Source organism: Hoplias malabaricus, chromosome 2 (genome assembly GCF_029633855.1).
Source record: "Hoplias malabaricus isolate fHopMal1 chromosome 2, fHopMal1.hap1, whole genome shotgun sequence".
Lineage (NCBI taxonomy): Eukaryota > Metazoa > Chordata > Actinopteri > Characiformes > Erythrinidae > Hoplias > Hoplias malabaricus.
Genome location: NC_089801.1, coordinates 40,787,608 through 40,799,518, shown reverse-complemented (window position 1 = coordinate 40,799,518; position 11,911 = coordinate 40,787,608). Strand labels below are relative to the sequence as shown.

At 38.8% G+C, this 11,911-nt stretch overlaps 1 protein-coding gene across 1 annotated transcript; it reads left to right on the top strand.

The window, feature by feature from the left end:
• Window positions 1-7,947: 7,947 nt before the first annotated feature.
• Window positions 7,948-11,321, top strand: LOC136674412 (uncharacterized). The gene is made up of 5 exons (XM_066650426.1): window positions 7,948-7,979; window positions 8,194-8,574; window positions 9,081-9,218; window positions 10,905-10,948; window positions 11,050-11,321. The coding sequence occupies exons 1-5, from the start codon at window positions 7,949-7,951 to the stop codon at window positions 11,143-11,145; spliced, it is 690 nt and encodes a 229-aa protein (XP_066506523.1). The 5' UTR covers window position 7,948; the 3' UTR covers window positions 11,146-11,321.
• The last annotated feature ends 590 nt before the right edge of the window (window positions 11,322-11,911 follow it).

Here is an 11,911-nt window from a genome sequence, read left to right as displayed (position 1 = left end):
TACACACACACACACACACAGTCTCACAGACCCTTTTTCAGATCTGCTGCAACAAACTCTGCCCCCATTCATTTAATCTTTTTCTTCTTGTTAGAATTAGCGTGTTAGCAGCTACGCTAGGTGTCAAAATAATATCCTTACACTTAAGATGTCTTTAGATCTCAATATGCACTGACCAGCAGAACAAGAGCATGCCCTTGTTTTTTTTTACTGTCCTTCTATTAGAACCAGAACCGCACCTCATCACAGAAAATCTAATGGGATGCTCTGGAGAAGCCAGACATTAGCCTGAGGTGACCATGCTCAATGCCAAGAGTCCACCAGAGGGCAATGTACGCTACTACTGTAGAAAAAAGTGTTTGATGCTAAGAGGCTAAACACTCCACACTGTAGAGGTGGAATATTTATGGCATCTTTAGAAAAAGCCTAGAAGGGAGAAATATGCTAATCACACGATCTGAGAAACTCTGGAACATGATTAAATTCCTGAAAATATCTCAGAGTTTTCTCTGCAGTCTAATTTTTAATGGCAGCAACAAAAACAAGCAATCACAAGCGTTAGCCGGAAGCTAATCTGGAGTGTGGAGAGTAATGTGGCACTGCTGGTTATGACAGGCTATGGTTTAAAATAACTTTCAAAACACAGTTACAGGTCACAGTGAAGTTCTGACATTGAAAGTAAAAAAGTGATGTCATGTGAAGGTGTTTAGACTTGAAATATTAGGTGGACAGTGGACAGGAATTGGTAAAGTCAATCTCTTTTTCCTCAATTTAAGGACCCTTTCAGTTCCACAGTTTGGCTCTAGAACATCTGTTTGAAAACCTCAACTCAATCAGGGATTAACTAATTCCAGCAACTCTGCTCAATGATAGAAATTCACCCCCATATTGACTCAACCCTTTAATGCAGTCCTGAGATTCCTTAGTAGCTCTGAGCAGTCCGGAACAATGCCTAACCTTTTCCACTCTCTCCTCAGCTGCTGCAGGGTGCACCAGCTTTGGAATTCTAATGCACTGCCACCACCTGCTGGCCTAGAGAGAGCACTAGCACAAGAGTCAGTCCTCCTTATCTCGGATCAGTCTCTGCATCACATGGGAAATACACACTCAGAACTGGGACCATTATGGAAATACTTGCAGAATCCTCTTCCCAGAGATGGATATAACAGCAAATGACTCTACTCCATAAATATAAAACACAAGGAAACCTCAAACCAAAATTACCCTACATTGACTTAACCCAGTTGTAAGTCAACACCATGATAACGCAATGTAATTACAACTCAACACAATACTGACTCAACTCCTAAAAACTCAAGCCAGTAACACCCTAACAAAAATGCAAACCAGTCCTAACTGGACCCAACAAAAAATCAACCCAAAGCTGACTCAAACCAATACAGACACAATACTATAAAAATACGATGACACATTAACACAATGCTAACTCAACCAGTACTGATGTAACCCAATACTGACTGAGTGCTACAATAACTAAACCCTAAATATGTGTTGGTGTAGAAGTACAAAGAAAAATACCCATGGCTTCACAAAACACTGCCTTCAATATCTGGAATATTAAATATGAATAATTTAGAGGAGGTGTATTTGTACAAAGTCCTGCCTTATTAGAGTTTCCTCAGGATTGGTTTTGTCTGAACCAGGATGGAGACGGAGCTAGTTTCCCACTTTGAGGTCAATAACAGCAAACACAGTCGGTCATCCGGCTCGAAGATCAAAAGCTGATCCATTTCATTAACTGCATTAATGCTATGGGTTTTTTCTCATTATGTAATGCTCTGGCATTAATTAGCCCAGATTCCAGTGTCCCAGCTGTTCCCGAAAAACTCACACTGAGTGAATAATTGGCTTGAGAAGTGTGAGGTTTGGAAAAGCTATGACTTTTCATTTGTCTGCTGAAAAAATCCAGTATAAATATGTAGAAAACAACACAAAGAAAATTGTACATTTCCCAAAATATACTGTTAAACAGCTGTACATATTGCATTTAATATCTGCATTTCCAGGTGTAAAAACGTTTATATCAATATATGAATTACACTAAATTTAATGTAAATACAAATATATATATATAAATATATATATATATTTTTTTTTAAATCAACATTTTTGTAAATTACCTACAATTTTTTTTTGTAAATATATGAAATGCAATGGTTATATAATGGAATATATAGTTTTAACAATATTATTATATTATTGATAATCAAAAATGTATTTAAATCCTTATGATTTTTAAATTATTTTTAGACATATTACAGATAGCATTTAAACCGTCTTTAAGAGACTGGCTCAAGTACTTTTATTTTATAGTGAGGTGTTCCTTCTTAAGCTAAGGATTGAATGTAATGCTGCATTCAAGTAAAACTGGCAGACAAAGAGGTATTTACCACTGGTACATTCAGGATCCTATAACATGGGTTTATGAGATGTGACATATATCATGGCATTTTACCTCATTCCTTGAAGACAATATGCATTTGAATCATCTAAATATATGTGTATTCTTTAAATAAAAGTAAAATATTGTGATCAAATTTGTTTCTTCTTGTTGTTTACTTAAAAAGGGTTTCACTGTTAATGATAAATCACATTTTGGGGACATACAGTGGGCGGATCTTCAGTCAAGTACCCGGATGCAGTGAAGTTGTATTTATTACCTAACCACCTATATACAAACTGAACACCTGACCACCTGAACACAGCATAAGCATGTTCTCCTTTAACTTGGGCTGTGTCCGAAGCTGTGCTCTATTCACAAGTGTACTATTATGGAGTTCTGCCACTGGTCAGTTTCCCAGGCTCCTCTGTATATAACAGCCCAGGGATCCGCTGCTGCCTTCTTCTGGCCTGGAGAGAAAGTACAATAATAAAACTCAATATTGAATCGCACTAATTATGTAACCATGAGGTTTAGAAAGACTTGGCCTTGTTTTGTCTGGGTTGTGTAGGATGCCCCCCCCCCCCGCCCTCCCCATCCCTTTATGTGATGCTGGCCAGTGTGAGCATCTCACAGTTAATGTAACAGAATAAGCAGTTAGTAATTTCTTGCAAGCATGTTCAGCTGATGAATCAGAATTAGCATTAGTTTTACAGTCAGTTGAGTTAAATCTAAAGTCAAGGACAGGGTTTGAAGCAGAAAGTGCCTCTCTTGAAGTTCTGAAATGAAAATGAAATGTGCAATTACTTGTCATTGTACAACAGAATGTGTCTCAATTCCATATTTAACCCGTCTGTGGCAGTGAACACACAGTTCACTAGGGACTGTGAACAAACACTCAGAGTGATAGGCAGCCATCCCTCAGCTGTGTATTGAGGGAAGAGGACAGTGCTGTTCTTTTGCTCCCCTTGCCCCCAGTTTTCCTGCCAGATGTAGGAATAGAACAAAGTTTTTAGTCCTAAGCCCTCTTCTCTAACCTAGGCAATCTCTAGGTTATTGGTTATCTCTAATTAGGCAATCGCTGGTTATTGAACATGTGGTTTACCACACCACCACTGGGGGGCACAACTTCAGAGAGGTCAACCATGTTTGTGAACTGTGGAAAAAATAGATAGGACAACAATACAAAGGGATCCCAAAGAGATGTTTGAACAAATGAGAATGCGGTTAAAAAAAAAAAAAAAAAAAAAAAAAAACAGAAATAAAGGAGGGAACAATTTATAATAAAACAAATTCTTTGTTCTTTTCCCTCACTTGGAGACATTTTATTCTCTTCTCTCTGCTCTTTTTTTGTCTGCATTTTTTGGAGATTTTGTTTTTGTTTTTCTTTAATTTGATGCATTTTTTTAATTTTTAATTAACCGTAGATGTTAAGGGTAGCTGGTTGCTGACTGAATTATAAACGGCCACAGCAACCATAGGGTGTAGCTGTAGGATTGGAACAATGGAAATCGTGTGGCTGCCAGTAGGAAGAGAGTGGGGTGGGCCCTATGTGAAGCTCTAATGGATTGGCATAGGATATTTTACATCCTATCTTGTGTACGATTATTATTATATTGTGTGAAGCTGTTTTTTCTTGTTGTTGTGTTAATTCTTTTTGCTATGGCACTGCAAATGCCCTCAGCTGGCTGCCAGCAGTGTGGGCCGATTCCTTTCATATGAAGACTGGCCAACTGGAGACAGAAAGCATAGTCAAGGCCATAAAGGTTATATAAAACAGATGGAGATACATCAGCTGAACAGCTGTTGAAACCTCAGAGACCTTCAGGAACTGAGAGAAGGTAAACTACTTGAGAAACCACAGAGATCTTTTATGTGTGTCAAAGAAACAAAGCCAGTGAAAGAAAACAGAAATAGAACACAAACTACAATTACAGCTATCTGAGAGACCAGAAACACATTTGGCTAAAAGACCATTACTGGGATTCATACAATATGTTATTTTGTCCTTTACAGGTGTATATATGAAATTATGAAAAAGCTCATGATCCCCACCCTTAAGATGCTAAACTTAAACCAAAACCTAAACCCAGTACTTAACCTAGCCCATAACCTAGTCTATAACCTAAGATGAACACTAATCCTAACTCTGATCTCAAGAAAGTCAGAAGCTGCAGGATTATATCCTGGGTAAATTTCTCCTAAAAGAGTCCACAGAACCCTTTCTGTCACACTTTTTCTGGTTCATAACAGACAGTCTGCATTTATTTAATGAAACACTGCCACCAGTGGTTGGGAGCTCCCCTACTGACTGCAAAACAAAAAAAAACTGACTATTACAGTTATGATTTAGACATGTTACATCTCCTTCTTTTTATTATCATTCATTCATTCATTGTCTGTAACCGCTTATCCAGTTCAGGGTCGCGGTGGGTCTGGATCCTACCTGGAATCATTGGACGCAAGGCAGGAAAACACACAGGAGGGGGTGCCAGTTCTTCACAGGGCAGCACACAGACACATTCATTCACATGTGTGAGTACCTATGGACACATTTCAGTTACCAATCCACCTACCAATGTGTGTTTTTGGAGCGTGGGAGGAAACCGGAACACCCGGAGGAAATCCACACAAACACAGGGAGAACACATCAAAATCCTCATAGACAGTCACCCAGAGCAGAACCTGAATGCACAACCTCCAGGTCTCTGGAGCTGTGTGACTGCAACACTACCTGCTGCAATACCGTGCCACCCCTCCTTTTTATTTTACTGGGATATTTCATCAAACTAAGACAAGCCACAGTCAGAGTTACTGCAGCAATGACCGTCTGTTTTAGAGCATGTTCTTACGAATGTAACCAAAATATCTAACTTCATAATAAGACTCAATAACTGCACATAGGACCAAAGATCACATGAAGACTATGTCCCCTTCTTAGAAACATCTGCAGCAGAAAACCCACAAAGAGTCCCTGCCTGCCAACAGCTTTCTGCTTTAAACTGGTCAAGTTTAAGACAAATGTCTATAACCTGTTTAAAGTGTACCTACATTTTAAACTTCTGAAAGGTAGCAGGATCTTACTTCACGAATGACAGCGGTGGTGTCTTCCTGAACAAATATGAATCAAGGCCAGTCTAGGGTTATAACAAGAATTTGACCAAAAGGAAACCTGGTTTAAGAGTTGCTTTGCAAGTGTTTATATTTACACCTGGCAACTGCTGAGGATGTCAATTCTGAGAAATGTTTTTTTTTTCACATGGACAATTCAGATTTCAGCTCAGACTATCACTAAAAAACCCGCAGCATCAGTCTCTGAGATGGAGGGATCAAGAGCAGCTCTCTTTCATTGTACACTAGAACATGATTTCCAGTCAAATGAGTTAGGTTTGGGGACCTTTTTTTTGTCAGTCTTGTACCATTGTAGACTTTATGTAGTGTTTGCATGGCTGTTTGTGTTCCAACATCTGGTGCAAAATCTTCCCAGATCAGTAGAGACTGTTATTGTGGTAGAGAAACACCCCTTGAAAATGCCTTTCATTTCAGAAAGTGAAAGTGTAGGCTGGTGTTGGTCAAATGACATGATTCACTTGTGAGTTGTGGTTCTGCTGGTCTCCAGTGTCTCAGGAGCTGAAGTATTACAAATGAGAGTGACACCATTAGATGTCATTAAATATGGCAACTACATACGAAGAAGTGGATTTTATGTCACATGGGTTAGATACAGCTCACCTGAGAATAAGCCTCCTCTCATTCTGACAGTTACAGATCAGATAAGTAGAGTTTATCCACAATACTCTCACAAGTGGAATCCCCAGAAAAAAATGTATGATCTACAGGTAAAGAACTTCTCAAGAGTCTGAACTATTTTTTACTAGTTTACTACTGCACACTCTGAGAGAAAAGGATCACAGAGGATGAAACCCGACATTGTGTTCAGAAAGATGTTTATCATTACGGGAGCAGAGCTTCTTGAATCTCTCTGGAGGGTAAGATCCCTCACTTTGATCTTACCACATCTACCCTTAACCATTTCACTAGTTATGACCCAAACCTACTTGCACACCCATCTTTAACCCTTTCACTAGGTGGGACACTAATTTACTTCTAATCCCACCTTGAACTCTTTCACTAGGTATGACACTAACCTACTTCTACCCCCAACCCTAACCCTATCCCCACCCATGACCTTAAACCCTTCTCCAAGTAACTGTCTAGAATCTACAATTATAAAATATACTTAGACGTAACAGGGCGGCATGGTGCAGCAAGTAGGTACCTGGAGTTTGTGGGTTCAAGTCCCGCTCTGGGTGACTGTCTGTGAGGAGTTTGATGTGTTCTCCCTGTGTCTGCGTGGGTTTCCTCCAGGTGCTCCGGTTTCCTCCCAAAGTCCAAAAACACATGTTGGCAGATGGATTGACGACTCAAGTGTCCCTATGTGTGAATGAATGTGTGTGTGAATGTATGTGGCAGCCCCTCCAGGGTGTATTCCTGCCTTGGGCCCAATGATTCCATCCTGGATTCTGGGTGAATGACAGAATCCAGAAACTGGGTCTTAGAGAATGTGTATCATCACTATTCAAAGAAAAACTTTTTTTTTTAAACATAAACAAAATAGTGACATTATAGGAGAAAGAAAAGGACCTCCTTTTCTTTCATTGGAAGACAAAGTAAAAAATATATAATAATAATTCCAAGTAATTTTGGAGATTTCTATTGGTCCATTCATCATGAAATTTTCATGAATGTTCATACGATGTTGTAAATTATAAATCTGCAAAACTTGAAACTTGTATTTCTTTGCACCGTGGCATTATACAATCTTAACTAAAGCATATAACTTCATACAGCATAAATATGAGACCCTAAATTATAAACTTAATGTAGGTTCAGAGATCAGATAAAGACTACATCCTCTTCCTCTTCTTAGAAATGTCTGCAGCCAGGCAATAACAGGAAACCCACGAAAAGGCCCTGCCAACTGACAGCTTTCAGTGACTGAGAGAAGACTTGCTTTAAACTAGTCAAGACTCATCTAAACCCAATACAAAGAAAGTATATTTAGAACTGGGCCCAGTTTCCCAAATATATCTTTGTGTTAAGACCAACTTAATAGGGACAGAGAGTTTTCAGTCTGATTCTTACTGTATCATGTAAGAATGTTCCGTGTTCTGAATTGCATTTTTTTAACCTGTCTAGTAGAGGCAATCAGCTGAGTACAAACCTAAGCTTCAGTTTAAGATAGCCCTCCCTAATCTGTTGAAAGAGTAAACACCGATTAAACTTCTGAAACCTAACATGATCTTGCTTCACCAAGGACAAATCTAGTGTCTTCTTGTAAAAAGACAAATCAAGGCTAATCTAAGGTCTTCACAAGTACTTGATCAAAAGGAAATCTGGTTTTGGCCTCAATTGTTTTCACATGTTCAAACACTGATGATGTAGGTCGCATAAAATATCCCACTGATGTGGACCAATCAGATTTCAGTGCAGCCCCTTGTTACAGCGACCCTCAGCATTATCAGCGCTTCAGCAGCAGTCTCAGAGATGGAGGGAATAGCTCTCTTTCTTCTCGCTTGTAAGTGCACTTTTGCCATGTTTTCTTTTGTGCTCGGAGTTCTCAGGTCTTGACCTCATTCTTACTGTAGCGTTCCACCATTCAGTGTAAAGTCTTTCCAGTAAAGTAGAGACTGTTACTGTAGTAGAGCAACACACTCCTGAAGAATGCCCTTAATTTCCGAAGAATGTAAAATGTGACTGGTCTAATTTCAAGAGTCACTTGTGTGTTGCAGGTGTGTTGGTGTCGAGTTTCTCAGGAGCTGAAGAGTTGGAGACAAGAGCAAGACCAGGAGACAACATCGTTTTCTACAGTGACTGTGTTTGGAAAAGTGGATTTTATGTCACATGGTTCAGAAACAGTTCAAGTGGGAATCAGCCTCCTCTAACTCTGACAGCTACAGATCTGGTAAATGGGGTTTATTCTCAATACTCTTCTGAGTGGAATCCCTGGAACAAAACGTATGATTTACTGGTGAAGAACATCTCTGAGTTCGAACTGGGAGTTTACTACTGTGCTCTCGGTGAGAAAAGGATCACAGAGGATGAAACTGGATATGGTGTTCTGAAAGATGTTTATCATTACGGGAGCAGAGCCTTTCGACTCTCTCTGGAGGGTAAGATCCTTCACTCTGATCATACCACACACAAACCTAACCCCTTCACTAGGTTTGACCCCGACCTATTTCTACACACACCTTTAACTCTTTCACTAGGTATGATCTCAACCTACTTCTACACCAAAACTCACCCAAGTTACTATCTAGAACCTACAGTTATACCAGAGCTCTGTCTCAAAGACATATGCTAGACAGAATTTTATTGAGGGGTTTTGACTTTGAAATTTTCCAAAACTTGATGGTCCATAGGCTCAGGTCTGGTTTTCACCCAGCAGATTCATGCAGATCTCACATAGGCTCCTCATTGGTCTGTTTGTCTTGTCTGGGATGTGCAGATGCCTGCTGAAATTGGAAGGTTTTTGCCTCTCACCCATTTTTGTGTTTCTTAATGTGAGTAGGAAAGCCAAATCTAAATCAACATCCAACCCTAACCATAACCCCAGCCCTACACCTAACAACAAACCAATGTAATCAATACAGTTTTGTCTTCTCCATTATTTCAGACAACACTGTCCCACAAATCAACCTTTGCCTCTGTGAATCCTGCTGGGACTTGATGGTCATTGTTCCAGTGTGTGTTCTGCTCTCCTCATTTCTCTCCTCCATTTGTGTCTACTGCATTTGTGGAAAGAGCCCTAAAGGTACCTTTAATTTTTAAGGCAGTTTTACTGCCTTTTTCCATCTGTCTGTAACTTTTGTATTCTGTTAATTGTTTTTCTTTGTGTGATAAGTGTGGGTGAATAAATTCCACTGTATATTAAGTGTTATTCATCTACAACACATGCAGTAGCATTGTAACTCCTGTAACTTATGTTCATAAACAATTTCAATAGCCTCAGTTGACAATTACAAATACAGAAAGTATAGAAAAAAAAATATACAAGTTAGAAATTATTTCTATTAACCCTTTTTAGGTCTAATACACTTTTTTGCCGAACTTGCAACATTTAGGGGAAAATATTCAGAAAAAAACTGTTCTAATTGTTCAAAATTTTAAACCATAATAACCATACACCAGATAAGATGTAAATATGCCAATCCATTAGAGCTTCTTATAGGGCCCACCACACTCTCCAGCATTACTATCAGTGGAAATTTAATAGAATTAATATTATTATTCAAAACAGATCCATTAGATTAAAAAAGAATGTTTATCTGGGAGACACTAAACATATAGTGCAGACTGTGGCATATTTATATTATTGTAATTCACCTGTAAATGTCTGGCATCTTCGCCGTAATTTTTTTGTGTTGTTAATATGTAACTACATATTTACTAGAAAATAACATAACTAAAATAACAAAAGCTATAACTTGAACTGTAAGTGTCAACCTTCAAATTGTACAATAAATCTTAAAGTACATCATTGTACATTCTGAAAACAAAGACACTGCACTGTGAATTTAAATCCTTCCAGTGTTTGAGTTCGAAACAAGAGCAAAGAGCATTGGTGCTTCATGTCAATGTCTTTGTTTACATTTATGCAGTTTTTATTATGTGATTGTGTTGTACAGAAAATAGGGCAGGTAATAAATGTTTAATTGAAAAAGAGCACAAAGTTTTATTGAAAATATATAATACTGGCATCAGTGTTTTTCTTGTTCATTTTATTTAAGGATAAATACTACATGATCTACCACCAAAGAACAAAGAAGACCAAGAACATTATGTTGATTTTTTGGAATTACAATTATTTATTTATTCAATGTAACAGGTTGGAGTAAAGCTTGTGAAGTTTAATGTGGCTGTGCGCAGCTATATGGAGTTTTATAAACACACTAATGCAACAAAATGATTGTGCTGAGTTCCTGCTGAGCTTGTGAATAGTGGAGAAACATAACACAACCTTAGAACCACATAGAAACTGAGCGTGTACCTGTCTTATTTCCTATTATTCAGCCATGGTTCGCGCTAAAGAACCTACTGTTATTTGGTTCCAGCTGGGAATGAATTTTACTGGTTCGCGAACTAATTTATGTTGGTGGAAACGTGCTTAACGATTCCAAATTTAGTTCACAAGCTGGAATGGGAAATATGGCTGAACTAACAACAGAGGTAGTAGTAGTTCCACCTTAAGTTCTCTCTGTGAAATATGGCTGAGCTAACAGTTCCTACTTGCACATGCACATTCAACAGTAGGAGTCAGTCAGTCAGTAAACAAAAATGCCACTTCTAGGTCAGCCCAGCAGGCGGTGCGGCAAAAATGAGAAAGATCAGTATCTCTGATTTGTCTTGTTCATGGTGCTTCATTCTCCATCTCTACCAGAGGGTGCCCCTTCTTACCTATATAATTAAAACATGGTGCTGATGTGGTTTATTCCCTCAGGTTCAGAAGAGAGAAGAGAATTCCTCACTGCAAATGTGTTTCAGGTTCAAACCATACTCATTACATTTCTATAAACCTTGTTTCAACCCAGAGTTATTGATAATGTAATGACTGATCATTCTCTCTCACTCTCTCTCTCTGTCAGGGTGACTGTATTAAGGAACATCAGTGTGAGCAGACAATGAAAGGAGTGTTGTGTCTCCACACTGAAGTCTATTACACACTTTTGAAATCAGAATAAACACACACACACTTATCTACGTATGTGTGTAATTTGTTTCCAGTAATGACTTGCACTACATACTCTATCCCATCTGTCCCATGTCTTAGTAGAGTTTCACGGCCAAATCTAATAATCCAACATCAGTTTGTTTCCTTTTCCACTACTAGGAGCAGAAACTGGCTCTGATTTTGTTCTTGTCTCTGCCATAGCCCCGCCTCAATCTCTGCCCTCTCATTATCCTTCCCAGGTGTTCCTTGTTTGTGGTCTATGTTCCTGTGTATATATACCCACTTGTCCTCAGTGCTTGGTTGTCTGGTCACGGCTGTCCCCTGTTGGTTCCTGTCCTTATTTGTTCCTGTTTAGTTTTGTTTCAGTTTATCCTAGTTTGTGCTTTTGCCTCCTTATAAGTGTTTGTTTTCTCTGTTGGCTTAGCTTTTGTTTTGTAAATAAACATTTCCTTGCGGGTATGTCAGCCTCATTGTCTTCCCTGTGCAGCTGTGACACTGGATGTTTTGTTTTTTTGCAGTGTGTTTTATTCTTTCTGTGTTTCCACAGTGATAGCAAACTCTAATTCCACTTAAGAATGTTTTTTTTTTTCTGTGCAACACTTTGTAGGCAGGTTAAGTTTACTACACATAATTAAAAAAAAAATAAAAAATCATTATCATTATATGTAACTCTTATCCAGTTCAGGGTCGCGGTGGGTCCAGAGCCCACCTGGAATCATTGGGCGCAAGGCAGGAATACACCCTGGAGGGGGTGCCAGTCCTTCACAGGGCAACAC

What these genes read in the sequence shown, in the direction of transcription:
- LOC136674412 (XM_066650426.1), top strand. Translation starts at nt 7,949, where the DNA reads ATGGAGGGAATAGCTCTCTTTCTTCTCGCTT. An exon ending in TTGTGGAAAGAGCCCTAAAG is followed by an intron (nt 9,219 to 10,904) that starts GTACCTTTAATT and finishes TTATTCCCTCAG; the next exon opens with GTTCAGAAGAGAGAAGAGAA. An exon ending in TCACTGCAAATGTGTTTCAG is followed by an intron (nt 10,949 to 11,049) that starts GTTCAAACCATA and finishes TCTCTCTGTCAG; the next exon opens with GGTGACTGTATTAAGGAACA.